The sequence below is a fragment of the Triturus cristatus genome, chromosome 3_1 (assembly GCF_964204655.1).
Source record: "Triturus cristatus chromosome 3_1, aTriCri1.1, whole genome shotgun sequence".
In the NCBI taxonomy this organism is placed as follows: domain Eukaryota; kingdom Metazoa; phylum Chordata; class Amphibia; order Caudata; family Salamandridae; genus Triturus; species Triturus cristatus.
In genome coordinates, this window is record NC_140583.1 from 822,290,532 (window position 1) to 822,313,074 (window position 22,543).

Below are 22,543 nucleotides of genomic sequence, written 5' to 3' on the forward strand. Positions count from 1 at the left end.
CATGTACGCACGATGCGCTTCGCGCACCGTGCGCACATGGAGGACATATGATGCACTTCGCTTTGAAAGGTAATATTTTAATTTTTCGTATATTTTATAAGCCATGCACAAATGGTGCCCTTCGGGCACCATTTGCACACTGGGTGGAGAGAGTGTGGATAATTATTATTTTTATTTTTTTTTTTTTTAAATTTTAGTTTTTTTCATCTGTGATAAGCCATGCACAATTGGTGGTCTTCGGCCACCAATTGCACACGGGGTGCAGAGAGTGTGGATGATGTTTTTTTTTTTTTAAATTATTTTTTACCGTACGCGTACGGTAAGCGTAATCGGCGAAATTACCGAAAAAATAAAAATTCCGTTTTTGGCCTTGGAGGATCTTTGGGGACTCCCTCAACATGCCTATGTGTGTGGGAGCTGTCTAAACAGCCCCTTTACATGTTTTTGGGCTTTAAATTTTAAAAATCGCTCTCAGTGCGAGAGAGAAAATGGCGGCCGCAGCTTCCTGGTTTCGGCCGATTCGAATGTTTACTAAGATCTAAGAGCCAATCAGAATCGCGCTCGCGCACGCCAGCGTACGCGTACGGTAAGCGTACCGTAAGCGCACCGTAAGCTGGCTCAGATATATATATTGATTTAAAGGCTATTTTCTCAGAATCTACTGAACAGATTTACACCAAACCTACAAAAGGCACTTCCTTGACCTGAGGACTACCTCTCTGCCAAATTTCTAGTAATTCTGTTCAGCCGTTCGGGCTGTAACCCTGTCTAAAGGTCCTATGGAAAAATGCATGGGAAAAACGCGTTTTGGGACCCCCCTTTTATCTCAGCCCCCGCTTGACGAATCCCCCCCGAGACTTTCAGGGTAGGAGCGGAGCGTAGCGCCCCACCTATTTTGAAAAATTCGCGAGGATTCGTCGACCGGCGCAAAAGTTATTCAAAATAGAATGTTGCGGATTTCCTATGGAAACGTGGTCCTAACTATAACTACCTACTGGCGACCGCCAGTAGGTAATATATATATATATATATATATATATATATATATATATATAACAAAGTTTTCGTTCACCCAGGCTTGTCGAACACTTGGCGGGTGCTTCCAATGGCGGGGGGTGAACCGCAACTGTTACACAACAACTTCGAAAAACGTGGAGCACTCTCGGGAGTATATGGTGGTTTTCTTGCGCAAATGCATTTCGGCGTGAGCCTTCTTCAGTGCGTGAAACCATTTCAATTAGGTGCAGCTTGCGTTTTTCTTTTAATTATTCATCATGTTCCCTATTGGTGGAGTTTGGACCAATTATGAGGCGGCACTCACATGTATAGACAATATGTATGGCAATCAGGAAAGGCATCGGTGTCCCATAATGCAATGTTCTTATACCATCTGATTCCACATTGATGTATTATTTTAATTGCCATTTCCTCTTTGCTGAGTATTGTGATGCCTCTGTTGTCACTCACATCCGCTCGCTGCATCTTTCTTCCTCGCCTACTGCTGGTCGTTTTCACGGTGTCCCGTAGGTATCCCTCATATGGTAGGTAACCTTGGACTTGGATAGCCCACATCCTCTTCGGTAGCCGGGAGCCGCTAGCAGTGGTTCTGACTCGCCAACACAAAATATATAAAAAATTGGGCCTAATTTCTTCAATCAATATTGTGAATAGTTTACGTTGAACATTACAGGATTTATCCTGAGATTGATGGGAAAGTCTAAATAACAACGTCATACTGCACATTTTTGCTGATTAAGTGTCACAGGAAATGAAATATACATAGGAAACCACTATCGAAATACTGCCCAATCGGATGACGTGATGTTAAAAAATGTAAAAAAATGTGTTTTTCCTTTAAATACCGCATGTCATTGGTTAAACTGCGTCATGTGATCAAGTCCCCCAGGAGGGATGAAACGCGTTATGGCTGCCTGGTTTGTTTTGGTTTTGTGAATAAACCGATATTTGAAAAGAAATGGCTGCCTGGTTTGTTTTGGTTTTGTGAATAAACCGATATTTGAAAAGAATCCGTGGTCCGTGCTCCCTTCTGCTCAGCTGGTCAGACACGAGAGAGGAGAGTGCTCTGCTGATATATATATATATATAATGATCGATTTCCTGTGATCCTTGTTCTGAACATCTTTTTTGCACATATTTATTACACAGTAATTTTGTACAAACTTTGCTTAATTTTGCACTTTCAGATCTTGCAGCCCAATAGCACTTTAAGAAATCTTATCCTGGCGTTTTGAAATAACATTGCATTAGCATTCAATAATATAATGATTGATTTTTTTATTTTTTATTTCAGGCGTCCTTTTCTTTTATTTTGTCAATTTTTACATATAGACTACGCAAGAGATCTATGATTTTGATAGTCTACTTGCATCAATGTATTTATTTAATCATTTTATTCTTTGTTAGGTTTGCACTTATTATGCACTAAGCACTTTGCTCCATCAACAGACGTATAGAAACATAATACTCTAATGTGATGATATTAATGCCATTAAAATTTGGTGATGTATTTATCACGTGCTGATTTTTCATATAAGGTGTTTTTAATGGTTTAAATACACATTATAAGATAGTAACATGATTACCAGCAGGAAAAGTTTTTAAATCTGAATTTGTTTATGTTCGAGGCATGTGGGCTGCTGAATTCATATCTGTGCATAGATCGCCGCCTAGTGTTTGGTCCGGATGTTTGCACGTTGTTGTCCTGGAAGAGTCTTCGAAGTATCCTGGGATAGGTGACTCCTCCCCTGGACTACAGTGCGCATGGGCATCCTCTCCATCCTCAGATTGTTTTTTTCTGCCATTGGGTTCGGATGTGCTTATCTTGACTCAAGTTAGGAAAAACTTTTTTCAGGCCAAAAGGCCTTTAGTTCGCGTCGGTACTGTTCCCGATCGGTATCGATAGTTATTTGTTAGTCTACTAACTTCAAGACCAACTCTTTTCGCATCATATCCGACCATCGACCCGACTTCGACGATGGAATCGAGGACAACATTCAAGCGGTGTACTGTATGCAATGCTAAATATCCCCATGTCGACGTCCACCCGGTGTGCAACAAATGCCTTTCACCGGATCACGACGAGTCCACATGTATGGCCTGTGCCCGATTCCGATCCAAAAAGACTCTCCGGAATCGACTAGCAGCGAGACTTGAAGCGCAGCAAGCGGCACGGGCCCCGACCAACATCTTCAGCGCCGAGGACGAAGATGTGGAAGACGTGGAGAACCTACCCTCCAGCCCTGCTTCCGAACACAACTCCGGATCGGAAGACATCGAAGAACGACTCTTTCACAGAGACGAAGCCGACACCGAGGTAGGAGACTACAATGAGGCCTTAGGGGCCGAAGAGAGTAGCTCCGGTGACGAGCAAGGCCTACCCGTACAGACGGAGGATATCCCAGTGCGTCAGTCTATGGCTCCGGTCGAGGGATCGCCTTCGGGCCTTACCCAAGACCTATCCCGCAGTTCTTCGGCCCCGCCCTCTGGCCCGGCCTCGGACATTCAGCGGCAGCCATTACTACCCAAAACGACTGGTTTCCCTTCATCGAAACCAAAACCGAAAGCCGTATCGGTTCCACAGAAACCTAAACTAAAAGTAACACTGGTCGGATCGAGGCCCACCACACCTTCGACGCCAGCCAAACCCGTCGGCACCGACCGCACCAAACGGGACTTCGGTGCCGAGCTCGCAGCAGCCGACGTCGGCGCCGACACACGGAAAAAGGCCATCGGTGCCGCCAAACCGCCTTGGCTCCCGGCACCGAAACAATCGGCTCCAGCCACAGTGGTCAAAATAGCTGCTGCGTCTCACCCTACTTCGAAAGCAGCACCACAGGCACAATCATCGACGCCGTCGACAGCTACTACCTCTCCTCGACTCGATGACCCCGTGGCGCCGAAAAAGTCCACGCCTGCCTCTACAGAACCGGTCGGCGCCAAAGAACCGTCGGCGTTCCAGGTGCGGCAAGTTGCAGCATCCTTGCAACGCATCAAGGAAAAGGCAGCCCTACAGGACCCTTCAGGCTCCAAGCCGAAAAAAGCTCAAAAAGCTTCTCCGGCACCGGCCAACATCACTTTTGGCCTGCCGCCATCCACGGCACCCAAAATGTTCGAAATCAGAACACGTGTCACCCACACTAGGATCACGCCTGCCGAACGCTCTCCTACGGAGACGTCACCATCCCACATCATCGATGCCGACACCGGCAGAATGATGTTCCACAAGCGGAGGATAACTTCCGAGCCAGCTTTGGACTCCTACCGGATCCCTCTAAAGAAAAAGCTGCCAGTGGATTCGGAACCAGTTCTTTACGAACCTATCCATACCTCCTATCAAGATCCACAGTCCTTCTCTCCGACACACTCTGAAACCGACGTTTTGGAGGACTACATGGGTGACCACGTCCCCTACCCCGGAGACATGGACCCTGACGGCCAACAGGACCCTGATCAGGCTTGGGATGACCCTGCAGACCCGGGTGCACATATGGATACACAGGACATGCAGCTATATGGCGCGAAAACATCTCCCACAGAGGACACTGCCGCATTCAACGCCCTTATTGAACGTGCTGCGGCCAATCATGGTGTGCAACTCCACTCCGACACAATCGAGGACGATTTTCTAATGGATACTTTCGCATCCTCAGAACGGAATATCAAAACTCTACCCATGTTGAAAGGTGTCCTCAAACCAGCAAAGGACATTTTCAAGGAACCCACCAGGGCACGAGTAATAAACCCCAGGATCGACAAAAAATATAGGTCGGCGCCTGGGGACCTTACCTACATTAGAGGCCAGTTGCCTCTGGATTCCATCGTAGTCGCCAATGCTCGCAAACGGGCGCACTCACAGACAACTGGGGATGCTCCTCCCCCGGACAAGGAGTACAAGGGGCTAGAGACCTCCGGCAAAAGGGTTGCAGCCCAGGCAGCTAACATATGGCGTATTGCCAATACTCAGGCGCTCCTAGCTCGCTACGATCGCGCACACTATGTCACATTGGAAACATTACTTCAACATCTCCCTGACCAATACAAAGAAGGAGCAGAGTTCCTCATCAGGGAGGGACAACTCCTCACTAACGCATCCATTAAGTGTGCACTGGATGCCGCAGACACAGCTGCCAGAGCAATAAACACTAGCGTCATGTTACGACGACACGCCTGGTTACGAATCTCCGGATTCAAACCGGAGGTTCAGAATAACATCCTCAATCAGCCGGTCAACCCCGACTACTTATTCGGACCAGAGGTTGACACCACCCTAGAAAAAATAAAAAAGGACACAGACACTGCAAAGTCCATGGGGGCTCTCCAAACGCAGACCTTTCGGAGTGGCTCCTTTCGTCGCCCCGGAAATAGAGGCGCAGGTAGAGGACAGGGGTCACAGCAAACCTACAACAAGGGCAACACCCAAAGTACCTACGATAAAAACACCCGGGGTGGATATCGTGGTTCAAGCACAAAGGGTAGAGGACGCGGATACGGCAATACCAGATCCTCTCCCAAGAACAAACAGTGACGCCCTCTCCCTTCCTCCCGACCACATAACACCTGTCGGGGGAAGGCTACAAAGGTTCCTGTCCACGTGGAACTCCATCACCACGGACAGGTGGGTCAAAGATATTATCAAACACGGTTACTGCCTAGAATTAACCTCAACTCCACCCACAATACCGCCAAGACACCGTCCTATGTCCTCAGAGCACTTGGCGCTATTACAGCAGGAAGTGCTAAGTATGCTGCAAAAAGGTGCAATAGAGGTCGTACCCGTCCACGAGCACGGTACGGGGGTGTACTCCCTGTACTTTTTAATACCAAAGAAGGACGGGTCACTCAGACCCATACTAGACCTGAGACCCCTCAACCGCTACATTCTCTCAGAGCATTTCCACATGCTCACCCTCCAACAAGTCCTCCCATTGCTCAAACAGGGAGACTTCCTAGCCACGCTGGACCTCAAAGATGCGTATTTCCACATACCCATTCACCCATCACACAGAAAATATCTCAGGTTCACTATTCAGGGGCAGCACTACCAATTCAAGGTCCTTCCCTTCGGCGTGACAACAGCGCCCAGGGTCTTCACAAAGTGCCTAGCTACAGTGGCTGCACATTTACGGAGGCAACACATTCATGTCCACCCTTACCTGGACGACTAGCTTGTTCAGGCAAAGTCAGCCCAGCAATGCGCCAGCCACATGTCCCGCACCATTCACCTCCTTCACAGCCTGGGGTTCTCACTAAATTACCCAAAATCACATCTCCAACCCGCACACGTACAACAGTACCTGGGTGCGACCATAGACACTCTGGCAGCCACAGCTCAGCCAAATTTAGTGAGGATCAACAGCATGCAAATGCTGATTTCCAAGTTCAAACCCCAACACTCCCTTCCTGCGCGAGTGTTCATTCAGTTGATAGGCATGATGGCCTCCTGCATTTTCATAGTCCCACACGCGAGACTACATATGCGCCCGCTTCAGGAGTGCTTAGCACGTCAATGGACTCAGGCTCACGGGCAACTAAAAGACCTAGTGTTGGTGAGCGGTCGGGCATACAACTCTCTGCATTGGTGGAATCCACAAAACCTTTGCAAGGGCCGACCGTTCCAAGAGCCTGTTCCACAAATAATACTGACAGCGGACGCGTCTCTCCAGGGATGGGAAGCTCATGTACTCAATTACACAGTGCAGGGACTATGGACAACACAACAAAAGAAGATGCACATCAACCTTCTAGAACTGATGGCAATCTTCCTAGCCATGAAGGCATTCAAAGTACACTTGTGCAACAAAGTCGTGTTGATCCGGACGGACAACATGACTGCCATGTACTACATACAGAAGCAGGGAGGAACACACTCTCCACAGTTGTCTCATCTGGCTCAGAGCATGTGGAAGTGGGCCATTCAGAGGAACATGTTCCTCATGGCGGAACACCTCCCCGGCAAAGACAACCAGATGGCGGATCTGCTCAGCAGACACAGCCACCAGATGCACGAGTGTGAGTTACACCCATCAGTACTCCAACCGTACTTCCAGCAGTGGGGTCACCCAGAGATAGACCTATTCGCCACAAGCGAAAACGCAAAATGCCAAAGCTATGCCGCCAGGTTCCCACATCCGCAGGGCAATGCGATATGGATGAACTGGTCCGGCAGATTTGCGTACGCTTTTCCCCCAGCACCATTGATACCGCTGGTGGCTCGCAAACTCAGATAACACTCACTAACACTCGTCCTGGTTGCTCCAACGTGGGCACGCCAGCCATGGTACACCACCTTTCTCGAACTTTCCGTGGTGCCCCATCAAAGACTGCGGATCAAACCCGCGCATTTGACGCAGAACCATGGAGAGATTCAGCACCCAGATCCGCAACAGCTGAACCTGGCAATCTGGCTCCTAAAGTCCTAGAGTTTGGCTACCTAAACCTGCCACCTGCCTGTATGGACATCATTAAGGAGGCCAGGAGACCCACTACCAGGGCCTGCTATGCAGCCAAATGGAAAAGGTTCGTCATTTATTGCAATAATACTGACATTAACCCGCTAGACGCATCCATCCAAAACATAATTTGTTACCTCCTACACCTGTACCGATGCAATCTGGCATACACCTCAATATGTGTCCATTTGACCGCAATATCAGCCTATCTCCAAAACAGGCAGCACCTCTCTTTATTCAAAGTGCCTGCCATCAAAGCCTTCTTGGAGGGACTTAAACGAGTAATTCCCCCAAGACACCCACCAGCACCGGTGTGGAACCTCAACCTGGTCCTCACCCGACTTATGGGTCCACCCTTCGAACCTCTCCACTCATGTGAGATTCAATTCCTCACCTGGAAAGTAGCTTTCCTAGTGGCAATCACTTCGTTAAGAAGAGTTAGTGAACTCCAGGCACTAACCATTCAAGAGCCATTCATACAGGTTCACGCCAACGGGGTCGTACTACGTACCAACCCCAAATTCATGCCAAAAGTAATATCGCAGTTCCACATGAATCAAACTATTGAACTGCCTGTTTTCTTTCAAAACCCACAAACTGTCGCAGAAAGAGAACTCCATACACTGGATGTAAAGAGAGCCCTCATGTACTACATCGACAGGACTAAAGTCTTTAGGAAAACAAAACAACTTTTCGTTGCCTTTGCCCCACACCACAAAGGTAACGCCATCTCCAAAGCAGGTATAGCCAGATGGATCGTTAAATGTATTCAAATTTGCTATCAAAAGGCTAAACGCACATTAACGATTCCCCCACGAGCCCACTCAACACGTAAGTTAGGGGCCTCCATGGCTTTCCTTGGAAACATTCCTTTGCATGATATATGTAGAGCAGCCACCTGGTCCACTACACACACATTTACCAAACACTATTGTGTAGATGTGCAATCAAAACAGCAGGCAGCTGTAGGACAGGCAGTTCTCAAAACTCTTTTACAGACCGCTGCAGCTGGCACTGGTAGCCGCCGCTAATAGAGGGTACTGCTATATATTCTATGCACAGATATGAATTCAGCAGCCCACATGCCTCGAACTGAATATGCTACTTACCAGTATGCATCTGTTCTTGGCATGTAGGGCTGCTGATATTCATATCGCCCTCCCTCCTCCCCGGCGCCTGTAGCAGCTGCAGCTCTCAGAATTACTGTAAGCATGGTCATCACTTTCTGTATCTACTCCATCACTGCCACAATGGCGAAAAACAATCTGAGGATGGAGAGGATGCCCATGCGCACTGTAGTCCAGGGGAGGAGTCACCTATCCCAGGATACTTCGAAGACTCTTCCAGGACAACAACGTGCAAACATCCGGACCCAACACTAGGCGGCGATCTATGCACAGATATGAATGTCAGCAGCCCTACATGCCAAGAACAGATGCATACTGGTAAGTAGCATATTCAATAGGGTTCACACTGTGATTATTCTGTGTACCTATAGTCTGTTGTTCATTTCTATGATTGAAATGGGAGGAGCTTATTTCTGGTGCAACCTTACTTAATCACAGGGTCGTCTTGACCTGTCATGTGATCAAGACCGGGTAATCCCGGTCGAAACGCGTCATGTTGCTGCTAATGGGAAAACAATATAAGCACTCTAAAGAATCCCTGTCTGCCTGGTGGTCAGTTCCTGTGTGTGTGTATGTGTGTATGTGTGTGTGTATATATATATATATATATATATATATATATATATATATATATATACTCCACTCCTTTTAATCCAAAAAGGAAAATAACGCACTCCCGTGGGGCGTTATCAACAAGATTTATTCAAATGACCAGCAACAGACGCGTTTCGGCAGAGATTCCTTTCTCGATGTCCATGACACATCGCAAACGCCATGTTTTTCAACTTTGCCATTATCACAAACTCAAAGAAAGGACTAGGGCATTCAATCTAACACAGGCGCCATTTTGTAGTGGGTATATATGCTCATATTATCTACGCACTACAATTCATTTATGAATTATTTCAAAGTACCTTACACAAATATGTGCATGATTTACATAAACTCATATTTACACACTGTTCGTCAACCGTGTATCGGTTTACAAACCTACATTATGTCGTGGTACACAAATTTCATTTCGCCGTGGATCGGCCAATATCCTTTCTTTGAAAGCATTTTTAAAGAACTGTTTTTGTACATTTTACTTTGTTTATATTCTTTACACTTAGCTATAATTTTTTACAATTTCATAAATGTATTAATTTACATCGCAAGGTATATTTTAATATAATTTCTCCTAAACCAAATCTCATATTCATGTAAAAAATCCTATCTTTACTAAGAAACATTGTATAGTTCCAACATCCGTGAAAACTATTTCAGCAGGGCTCCTAATACTGAATCATCAAATGGAATTAACCCAAGAGTGGGTCTCAATCATGAGCCTATGTGTACAGATAATTCTTCGCCACTATTTAAACCACGAGGAAATTTAGTGAGTAAATCTATTATAAAACGTGACTCAAGTCTTCGTAATTTTCTTACTCAGTCACCTCCACGGATATTTAAAGGAACATAGTTCAAGCCATAAAACTGTAGCAGGCTACGGTCACTCCGATGTTTTTCTGCGAAGTAACGTGCTACAGGATACGTCTGATCTTTTTTGTCAATGGCCCTTAGATGTTCTAATATTCTTATCTTCAATTGGTGGACCGTGCTACCTATGTAGCGTAGCCCACATGGGCATACCAGGCAATAGACTACATATGGCGTGCTGCATGTAATGAATTTGGTTATTTTCTTTACCTTTCCTATGTCTGGGATTGTATACGATAGGACGCTTTGCACCTAATACACGGATAGAAACCCATCACTTCTTTCAAAGTACTCACTGTATGTGGTATTTTTTCTAAATGACTCCTAACCAGCATGTCACAAAGTGACCTTGGTTTCCTAAAAGTAACTCGTGGAAAAGGAGGAATATCTTTGCATATAGTGCTATCAGTTTTTAGAATATGCCAATTCTTTTTGAGCATGTGTTTTAAGTGATTGGCTTCTGCAGAGTAAGGGGTAATCCTCAGAAATATACCCTTATCTACTGCGGATTTGTCTTTATCCTTCAACAATTTATCCCTTGGGATGCCTCTCACTCTCTGTAAAGTAGCACTTAGTGCCATGGGATTATATCCCCTCACAGTAAACCTGGCTAAGCTTTCTGAAGCAGCCGCTTCAAAGTCCTCTTCCTTAGTGCTATTTCTTTTTAACCTAAGTAATTTGCCATATGGTATACTGTTGACAAGCTTTGGGGGATGGCTACTGGTGGCAAATAATATTGAATTGCCAGCAGTAGATTTGCGGTAAAGAGCTGTCTGAATATTACTCTTCTTCTGCAAACACCTTCAGGTCTAGGTAGTCCACTGCCACCGGACTCACTGTACCTGAAAAGTGCAAATTTACATCATTCTGATTGAGAAGGTCGATGTACCCACGAGCCGAATCTGCTGTTCCCTGCCACACAATGAACAGGTCATCGATATATCGATACCACTCTATTACTTTGCCACTCTTGTTTTCACCTTGGTAGGTTCTGTGCACCCGCTCCTCCCACCAGCCAACCAACAAGTTTGCATAGCTGGGGGCGAAGAAGGTGCCCATCACCGTCCCAGACAGCTGTTTGTAATGTCGTTCTTCAAACAGAAAATTTTTATTGCTCAGACAAAACTCCATAAATTCTATTAGCATTTGATTGTGTTCTGAGTACCGCAGCTGGCGTTTTTCCAAATAAAACCTAGCAGCTTTCACCCCATCTTCATGGCGTATGCAGGTATAAAGACTCGTAATGTCTAATACCATTAGTTGGTATGTAGGATCCCACCTCACATGCATAATTTTATTCCAAAGTCTTTTGTATCTTTCACATAGGAATCTAACTGAGCCACAAAAGGAAATAATCAATAATCAATAAACATTGATAAGTGTTCAGTCAATCCCTTAGGAGATGATACAATCGGCCTACCAGGCGGATGCAGGCTGTCCCTATGTAGTTTAGGAATGTGGTAAAAAGTAGGAATCACAGGATTCGAACTACGTAGGAACATATGTTCTTCCGGCCCCAACATCAATTTCTTGTACCACTTACTAATCAGTTAATCATAGGCTTTAATACTGCTTTGATACGTCTCGCCAGTTGTTTTTTGATAACATTTCACATCTGATAATTGACGTAAAGCCTCATTGCAATAATGTTCCCTAGTTTGCAGTACCACATTCCCCCCCCTTATCAGAGGGTTTTATAATAACTGACTGATCCTGCATCAAATTCTGTAGTGCCAATTTTTCCAATTTCGATAGATTGCTGGGAGATGATTTTGTTGTGTTCTTAAACCTGAATTTTAGAAAGTTCATTGACCATAGTTTCAGTGAAAACATCTATGGCATCCAATGGCATTTGGGGGGGTTGACGAGTGACTTTGGTTTAAACAGACTTTCTTCTCGTTCTTGATCAATGCCCATATTCTTTGCTCTTTGTGCCATGTCCTCAGTTGGTATAAGGTTATCCTCAATTTCTAATCTAAGATTTTCCAAGAGTTCTATTGCAGGTAAATCTTTGCCAGTTAATACATCCGTGGCCGTCAACCTTGATGTTGCCCCTTTGTGATCTCTCATACTCTATCTTATTTTAAAATATTTGTGTAATTTTAATTTTCGCACAAAATTAAAAAGATCAATTCTAGTTTGTATGTACTCCAGATGGTTACTCGGACAGAATGTTAATCCTAAACTGAGTACTTTTTCTTCAAGCTGTGAGAGAGGTTTATCCGTTAGATTGACCACCGTTAATTTAGACAGATCTACTGTCTCTTGGTTGATTTCTTGCGATGCACCCATTCGGGTGCCTTGCCTCTTCCTCTTCCTGCCGCCACCGGGCCGTTGTGTTTTTCTACGTCTCCTTCCGGTGGCTTGTTCTTGCCCCCACGAAGCCAGGATTGGCGGATTATCTGGAACTCGCCGTGAAAAGGATTCTGGGTTTTCCTCCCTTCCATTGGTCTCCCTACTTGTTCATCACTAGATTCGTTCTCTGTAATATCAGATTCTGAGGTCTCTATTCTTTGTGGCAATTGTTTTGATCTTAAACCAAGTTCTTTTCTTGGGCCATCAAATTTGCGGGCAAATGTCAACACCCTGCCCTGCAAGTAATCATTTTCATCCCGTGCAAATTTTTCTTGTTTTCGGTATTTAATTTTTTGTTCATACTTTTGCAATCTTGCTTTCATTTGACCCATAAATTCCTCAATCTTTTTCTTATTCTCCTCCTCCTTGGCCAATTCATCTTCAATCTCCTTGATCTCACTGAGCGTCTTGTCCCGATCACTCCAGGCGTATTTCACTAGTATGCCCAATGTTCCCTGGCAATACTGTGCTGTGTGTTCCGCCCAGTCCGTTAATAACACTGGGTCTGGATTCTCATATGAGGGCACTGTATATACTCGCAAACCCCTTGGGACTCTTTTTTTCATCAATGTAACTTTGCAAACTGGTGGCTTCCCACCATTTGCGTATCGCACGCTCATATAGTCGCTCTAATTTAGACATAGTTTCGGTCAATTTGTTTCTCGGTTGTTTAGGATCTGGGACATTGGCGCGAGCCCCTGCTACACCTTGTGTCTTATACATAACTTTTGCTGCCTCGCGACGTGTTTGTTCACAAAACATGGCTTTTTGGATTAAAAGGAGTGGAGCGAAATATAGTTGAACGAGGGTGTATATATATATATATGTGTGTGTGTGTGTGTGTGTGTGTGTATGTATGTGTATATATATATGTATGTGTATATATATATATATATATATATATATATATATAAAATATGGAACGCATAAAAGGCGAACCTCTTAAACATCTTTGAAAAGAAAAGATGCAACCTTCTAAAACTGTGAACAAAGCAGGTTTTACTGAAGGTAAAACCAACATTCCCTTATGAAAATCGATAGCCAGGGTTATTGTGTGACTATCCGGACCCGGTGAGATGGGTAGGCTTGACTGGCCCTGACACGAGCAGTAGAAACCTGAAACTTTATGGCTTCTCCCTTAATGTCAGATCCACCGGGTACCGTTGACACCCTATAACTCTAACCCTTAGGTAGGAGCAGTGTCATACAGGTAGTACAACTTATGTGCTGTATTTAAACTCATACTAATCATTAGGTCATGTTTTGTAGATTGCGATTCTTCAGGACCTAGTAAAAAACTACAGTCATTGTACTAGAAGCGAGAAACATGTTGACCACACCATTTGCACTCTAGCCCTGGTCCATTCCGGGAAACCATAGTCCCCATGAGCACCGGCTATCCTTGATTTTACTTGTGGCAGAGGACCACCAGAATAAAAATTGCTTTCCGGTACCTTAGGCCACATTTTATCCTCACCCACACTATCTACTCTGTCCTGGCCCCTCACCCCCACTTCACCCATAGGCAGTTGGATAAAAGATCTCCGATAAAGAGCCCCTCTTAGAGGTGAGCCCGTTGGGCATTGCACCGCCTGCCCAACGTGGAGCATTGCCGATGATGAAGCATGACACTCGCAAGGGTGTGTGAGGCCATTATATCCAACAAATTGGATACCCAGGGGTTGTCCTCCATTGAGCACTAACCCTTTTTTCCTAGTGATCCTTTCCTCTTTCCTTTCCTAAGGAACAGCCCAGTCATCTCTTTTTGTTGCTTTCATATCTGGGGCTACGACTGTGGCCGGACCTTCCATTCCCTTCTCTTGTGAATGGTAATTAATGCCCTACTGGATCACAATTGATCCTTGTCTTCCCCTACCTATTGTTACACACTCACATTAGTAGTAAAACTGGACAAGTCTCCCAGCCCTCGTGGATGAAAGCACCACATTTTCTATTGTGTGTGGTTCCTTTTTTTTTTTTTTGACGATCTTGAGGAGATGTAGAAGGTTAAGGTTTTTAACATGCTTTTCTCGTTGGGGAGACTGAGGTATGTGGATAGAAATTAAAGTTGAGCCTTTAAAGATGTGAGCAATGATATTGAAGTGATCTGTAGTCTGGTTTTACATATTCGAAATATCCTGTATCCTATTGAAATATCCCTTCCTTATTACAATGATAAAGAGGGTTGAGTTAATCACCCTATATTCATCAGCTGTTAAGTTTGTTAATTTAATTTGAGTAATTGCACCTGCTTTGATAGGAGTGTTTAATGAGCACTAAGTGTAGCTGCTCTCAGGCTCGCCTGCCAGTACTTGCATTCGTGCATCACTTCCTTGGTTGATGCCCAGTGGGTATCGGGCTAAAATTCTCTCTCAAGTGGGACATACAAATTGAACAGGCTATTTAGCTAACATGGAAAGGGCTATGGAAGTCTTGGTTTACAATATTAGGTAATCTAGATAACAGCCATCCCCTGCTTGTGAAGAGGCCTGACCAATTCCCTTCAACTAACTAGAGTCTGTGGAAGATTCACTGACCTCTTCAGATAAAATAAAATCGTGTTAGTAGATTTAACAAAGAAGTTTGAGTAGAGAAAATGGAAGCAAAACATAAAGGATTAACAAAGCCACCTGAACTGGTGAGATGGAAAACGAACCTTGCCCAAGATCAGCAATTCACCCGCAACAGTGTGATCATTCTACTGAAGATGCTAATGAGGTATCTTAACCAGAATAGCATGACCGAAAGTATCAAAAGTGTACCAAGAGACCCACTGAGCATTTATCTGTCGGCTGACCCATCTGCTTTTTCACATTCAGAACAGTCAATTCTGAGCCTTGAGATGCCTGGAATATGCACTGTTCATCCCCTAACAAGAATGTTGCACTCCATGTAGACAGAGCTGAGTCATCCACATCTTCTGAAAGAACCGCCTGCAGTAGTTCAGTCCTGAAAGTATTAGTAACCTGAACACTGTGACTTGGGCATCGTACGGAAGCAAATGAAGAAACTTCAATAGGTGAAAGATCCAGAATCACGTTTTCACTGCTGTTGATACCTGTGTCCCAAATGAAAGTTGGGCATCAAACATGACGCCCAGCTTCCTAGCTAGTGCTGTTGGAGGGGGCAGAGGGGGAACCATGTCAGGCCAAGCTCCTGCCCATCCTGAGAGGGGATTTCGCCCAAACAAGATGATTTCTGTTTTGTCAGGGTTGCACTGCATTTGCATTTATGGAATCCCCATCATACATGAGCAGGACTTTGGTATCAATTGCCTATGAGATGACCTTGATTTTTAATTTATTCAACCAAATATGCCAGAGGTGACATGTAAATGTTTAAGAGTGTGGGACTTAAGGAGGAGCTTTGCGGAACTCCCTACCTTTTTGCTCTTGAGGCATACGGCTTCATCCAGGCCACCTGCCTTGCCTCTCAAGGAAGGAGCCCAGCCAACCTAGGGCAGAGTCGGTCACACCTAGATGTTTTGACCTGTATAGCAACATGTTATGATCTACCGTATCAAATGCAACTGACTGGTCCAACCGCATCATAGCACCATTAAGGCCAGGTTCCAGACTGGTTTTGATGGATTCATAAACCTCTGATAATGTGGTCTCTCTGCTGTGACGGGATCTAAACCCAAATTGGGAAGGGTGGAGCAAGTTTTTCTCAGTCAGAAAGGTGGTATGTTGTTGATTCACCAACTTTTCCAAAACCTTTGAAGCTGCTGAGAGCAGAAAGACTGATTGAAAAATAGCCAGGGGTTCAGGTTCAGTGTTAGCCTTTTTCGTAGAGGAATTAAATTAGCTCTTTTCTGGTACGACACTGTTGGGACATAGCAGATAGCTTCCGATATAATGGAGCAATGATATCCGAGATGGACCTCCAGGATATAAGGAGGTATAGGATCCATTGGAGACCCTGACTTTCAGTTCGCAAAGGAGGCTGTCACTTCTTCAAGGACTGGTTCTGGAAGGGCAACAATTTAGTGTGTGGAATGGGACCAGCTAAGTCTCTTGCTTCAGGTCCCCTGGGAGCATTATTCACCCCCATTAAATTAGACTACATTTTGAGGATTTTATCCTCAAAGTCACTGAGACTGGTGCATAAACACTGGCTAGGTTCCGATGGGGAGGGATGTAAATTCAAAGTCCGTAACATTGGCAACAATTTAAAGCATCTCCTTCCCATCAGTGTCAGCCTCCTTGGTGCATTGCGTATAAAAGGTGCTGCATGACCTCTTAAGATTTTTACAGTAGTCTTTCAGGGCCATTTTTAGTGAATTTTATCTGATTCTTTGTAGTAACGCTACCATACTCTTTCCATTTTCTTGCACGCTGCTCTTTCCTACGCTAATTCCTGCGAGAACCAGCGTTCTGAGGGAGTAGTAGTAGTAGCCTTTTTAGAAGCCATAATGGAAGCTGCCAAATCGGCCACCCGCCTAAGCCAACAACTAATGACAGTATCCCATAATCTGTCTTCTATCTGGTTGCCAACAGCGCTCTCCACTCTGTCCCTCCAGAACCACCGTAAAAAATAATCCTCCCTTAGAAATGTTTGGTCCAAATGTTTGAATTGTAAGGGGAAATGGCATTGCATTTCGTTTTTCAGGTCTCGCCTGAGCCAGCGCATGCGCTACTGTGGCGAGACTTTTAGTAAGTGGGCTTCAGAAAATGCTATCACACGCTTTTGCTGGCCTCAAGCTTGCGGTTACGCACGCGCTTACAAGCAGAGGCGCCATCTGGCTTTCTTCGTCATGCTCATTAAGCGCATCACTCGCAGCTCGCGATCACTTTCAATTTCGCGGCCGCGTTACTTTCACGGCCACGCGGCCAATGCTTGTTTAGCCTTGCAATCTAACTACTGTGTCTTCAGGGAGCTACACCTCAACACTCCTAATGCAAGCGACATCTTCTGATGAGAGCATCTCTCCACTCCTTTTCAAGCCAGAAAAATCTGCCATTTAAAATTGGAGAAGAGGAAGAGAAGTTGAGATATAGAAACAGAATTTTAGTGAACATATACATTCTGCTCTATATTTCACATTTTAAATTGTTTGCCTCTCTATAAGCAGTAACATTAAATATCATATTTCATGTATCCAGGAAGTGATATCTGGGGCATCCCCGCCCCCTGCGCACGAGGTTGTTCACTGCGCACCCGGATGCAGTTCCACATGACGGCTCCCTGGGTCCGAGTGCCGACTGATTCTTGTCATTGGAAAATGAGGCATGACTGATATTTTGGCAGCTCTCCATTATATGTGCACACTAACCAGACTGGCATTCTTTGCACACCACAATATAAAGGAAATATAATTGATAATTACAACGAATAATTGAACATTATCTTTATGATCACTAATATGCCTACATATGGAGTCAGCTCGATTCATCTTAAAAGCCATTAGCTTTTGAAAATGAGAATACAGCGAAGCACCATTACGGGTCCTGATGGCATCATTTGTAGAGTAAACGTGTTCTGCATCATCCCAGGAATTCCAGGGTAGTGGAGAGATTTAGGCTAACAAATAGAATAATAATCAGCGTGATAAGAAAAGGTTATTCTCAGCACAGCGGGAAGCAAATCTGCGTGCACATTTTGAGCACATCTGGAGAGAATATTGATGGTGAGACAAGTACGGGGCGGACTTGAAAGGGTGCAGAGTTAAGCAGATATCAGCTTTACTTTCCACAGAACACAGAGATCCGTATTTAGACTACAAAAGTGAGGATCCAGCACAGATAGATGACTCCTCCCACTAGAAAGGCAGGAAGACAGCACACACAGTCTGTGCAAGGATTTATTGCCTTGTTTGTGGTACGTTTAGTTCTATGAGATACTTAAATGATAAATCAGTCACTTGGCCAAGGTTCCCTATAAAAGAAGCATTGGCATAGCCAATAGGTCTCGCCTTTGGGACCTTATAAGTGTTTAGTTATCCAGCACAATATCCTTGGTGCAACAACATCAAGTGTTGTATGGCTAAACTCTTTTAAGGTCCCAAAGGCGAGACCTATTGGCTATGCCAATGCTTGTTAGGCCAGCTGTCTTTACATTGGAAAATCCTCCACTGCTCCAGACTCGCCATTGGGCAAAGTTGGCATGAGCCATGTTTGAACTATGAAGCTTCTGTAACCTCTAAATCAGGCAGTGAAATTCATTGGCTAGCAAAGTAGGCCTCAAAACCAAGCAGGTTAAACGTGCCCCACTGCCACTTGTTTCATTACTTTCAACCAGCCTTAAAAGAACTCTACTGGCTCTGGTTGAATGCAGTTTTTAAGTTAGATGTTCTCTGCATTGGACACAAAGTCCTTTCGGGCTACAGTCTACGATACTTCTAGAAATGGATGGCCTTCTGTGCTCTAACTAGAAGTCTTTAATAAACAACTTAAAAGCTAAACCTTGATCAATCGGTGAGCCTTTCTGCATTTAAACCTGAGGGTGGACCCTGGAGACCTCAGGGCCCCAAGCTGTCTAATGCACTTAAACCTGGCCATATGTGGTTCAAGAGATTCCTAAAAAAAAAAAGGATTATTGAAACTTGTTTTATTGCATCAGTTTGCTCTGAAGGAACTGGTTACAATATACATCATTTAGTGCTGGAGTATGTAAGAAAATGTCCATTTATGTTTTCTCTATAGAAATGTCAAAATATGTATTGCAGGCATCTATATTCTAATAAACATAGTTTTGACCACTAAATGTTAAGCGTTCGTGCAGGCTTCTCCAATGAGTAGGTCAGGAGCTAGCTGGTAGCTCTCAAGCTACCTGTACGCGGTCTCCGGTGTGCAGTCCAGCCTACGAACCCTGAAGCTTTAGCTTGGTTCAAATAATGTATGTATGCCAGAATTGTAAAGCATACATTTGAGATGAAAATGTGTACATATTTAGAACTCCTAAACTGATGTTTGTAGAAGAATGGTTGAATTTCCAAAATAAGTTTATAGCGGATTGTTCAGTGGTAAATCATGCGATGTTGGGGAAATATATTACTAAGATTATTACCTTGGTGCCGGAAACATTGCAACTATGGCTCTGCTGTATTACCAATGTAGAGTCGTAGCACATTGACAAAGCCCCATATTACTTCTGGCAAACATGCCAGATTCATTCAGGTAAGCACTGGTGGTAATCCTGCATATGGTGGCACTAAAGCAATCTATTCTCATTTTGCTACTAATATTAGTAGCTCTGGATCATTTTCATTGAACATGAGTAGCTCTTACAGAAAAAGTTGGAGATACCTGCATTAGTGGCTCTGTGGGGACCACAGTTACTAAGGTCAGTGTGCTTGCACATATCTGTCTGTGTGCATATCTATTTCTGGATTAAACATTAGAAGAAATATTCGGGCCACTGGAATTGTGTCTGAGCATTGTCTGCATAGTTATAGCTGTACCAGACTTGCCTCATAATCTAGCAATCTGTACATAATTTGCATATTTCATCCAAAAATTGTTTTTGGATACAATGATCAAAAGTTATTAAAATAAAGCACCACTTACGTTACCGCATGGTAACCCGTCATCTATTAGCTGCAGATTACAATATTCAGTTGTTCCACTGTATTAATCAGGTGAATTGTTTACCTGGAAAGTATTAATGTAAGTTTAAATGTCACTATCAAAAAATAATACTGCCAACAAATGTACAGCATAATGCCACATGATTTGCCTTTTCTTGTTGCATAAGTTAGTCACCCTGCCACATGATTTGGTCTTACATTGCTGCATGATTTCGGTGGCCCGGAATATAACCGGGGAAATTCCACCCCACCATTCAGTGTTTGTTTGCTACAAAACTAAATTGCATGGTGGATAGGCAGTTTTCTAAGCAAGGTCCATCCTTTCTCACTGTGAACTCCAGCCCTTCATCCAGAATGGTAGAACATACCACTTGATTAACAGTACAAAATGTACACGTCTGCTTGTATTAGTGTATGTTTGGGAAGTATGGTAGGTTTGGGTTTAAATGTAGTTTAAAGCATGTGGTGCGCAGAGATAGTATTAAAGCAACTTCAGTTAAAAAAAACAAAAAAACACAAAAAGTAATATATACATCTTGTTTCACAGATTATTTTTCTGGTGCAAGAACTGCCAGCCAGCACTCTGACAGCAGTGGCTTTGCTGAAGATCCCTCCGCTGACTACCTGTCTTCAGTTCCCGCCCAGGTACAATAGTATTTATTACAATGAATATGTAACATAGTACTGCAAATGCATGTTAAATTTTGCCATAGCAGTCGGCAGAATGTTAATGAACCATATATACATAAGTCATGATAAATATGCTTGTTTGTACAAGTTTTTTTCATAGACTTTGGAAATGTCCAGTAAATCCAAAATGGTCAGAGTTTGACGTTTCACATTGACTGTGAGTATGATAAGCAACTTGCCCGGATTGAGTGTTAGAGGGAAGAGTGTGACAAAGTATCGGGGCATTTGAGAAGAACAAGTAAAATGAGGTAACTGAGAAACCTAATGTAGTGTATGACTAAAGAAGCCTAGTCTGCAGGGTATTCCATTTGAACTAAATGTAGGAAAATAGTGGCTGTGTGCACAGAGCAAGTCCCCCTTTCGAGGATGTGAACAATATAGTTTCAGCTACATTCTCACACACAGTATACACATTTAGAACTTCAAAAGTCTGAGTATTTTGTGTGAGAAAGGAGTTTCTAGAGTCTGTTATAAAGGTGTCAAAGAAGACATTTCACTTGAAAAATTGTTTTTGAATGATGGAAAAAAAGTTGGAAATCAAATGGAGCAAAAGCCCATTTTTACACGAATGGTTTAAAAGTGGAAAATCTACCTGGTATTGAGTTAAAACTACATATGCTGTGTCGCGCAAGTCTCCACATTGAGTAGATTTTCGCATTCTACCTTTGGACACAAAAGGTATGTGAATACCTAAAAGTCTTCCAAGTCTAAGGCTGAAGCACACTTAAGCCTACCTTCTCAGATTAGAAAATTGTTAGAAACTTAGCTCTGTGTTTTTCTGTGCAACCAGGTAAGAGAGCATTATGAAATAAATGGTCTGGTAGCATAGAGAGGACAAAGGAGTAACGATCTAAATTCAAATGTAGAGAGAATTAATTGGTGACCTAAAAGTTAAAATAATGAAATTTCCATATAATATAGAGCTTGTGTGTGAATTGATGAAATGTGGGTAGAAAAAAGCGAGCAGTCACAATAACAGTGAGGATATGAGAATGCGAGGATGGAAGTGAGAGCCTAAATGTTGGGAAATAGGCATGTGACAGGAAGAACTGTATTTTGGGCAAGGGTAAGAAAGCAGGAGGAGACATTTGCGTCAGTGTTCCTAAGGATATCAGTTTGCAGATTATCTTGTGCACAAATTAGAGTCTCTCAAGCAAAAAACAATAAACAGTTCATGACATTTAATGCATTTAAAAAAAGTACTTGGTTACACCGGCAACAGTGAGTCATTTACAGAATGATGCAGCATTCAAAAAGGGAACACCCTGTTCCAACAATCTATATCCTTTATAACTATTCTTGGAAGATTGCATAATTTGTTTGGGAAGTTAATGTAAAAAGCTGCCAGAAATTTTTAACTTCCTTTCAATGCTGCCCCATGCCCAGTTTGTTCCTTTTTGAAACTTGGCGAAATCCCGAGAGGCGCATTGGTTCCTTTTTGTGATGCTTACTGTTCCAGACCCAACAATGATGAGCTTTGATAGCTGGTCTTATCCTTACTAGTTCTGGAGGGAAAGCAAAAAAGCTAGGAATTCTGTAATTGTGCTTGCAGTCTTAAAGATAATGTATTATCCGACTTCTCTCTTGGACAAGCTTAAATAGTTAGACATGGGTTAAAAATATTGTGCAACAAGAACGCCATCTTTGAGGACATCTGATGTCTAGTTCATCCTTAAAAAAGGTGTTACTTTATTTCCTCCTAGATGAAGTGTGAAATTCTATTCTTTGTTTGTTGCTGAATAAGCTGAGAAAATGATAAGGTTCGAGTTATGTGAAAAAATCTGCTCTCTAAGTAGGTGATTAGGTTATCTACTGGTGTGTCTAATAGACTTGGCATATGTCACAGTAGTGGATTCCCCTTTTTCTTCTTATTTTATTTTTATCTTTGATACCCA

The 22,543-nt window shown here is 43.6% G+C and overlaps 1 protein-coding gene across 1 annotated transcript in view; it reads left to right on the top strand.

Moving 5' to 3' along the window:
• The window catches only part of ITPRID2 (ITPR interacting domain containing 2), a 234,750-nt gene that overhangs the window by 110,698 nt on the left and 101,509 nt on the right, over nt 1-22,543 (top strand). The window contains exon 11 of the mRNA XM_085645187.1: nt 20,506-20,603. Coding sequence (XP_085501313.1) covers nt 20,506-20,603 — 98 coding nt within the window. The remainder of the gene's footprint in view (nt 1-20,505; nt 20,604-22,543) is intronic.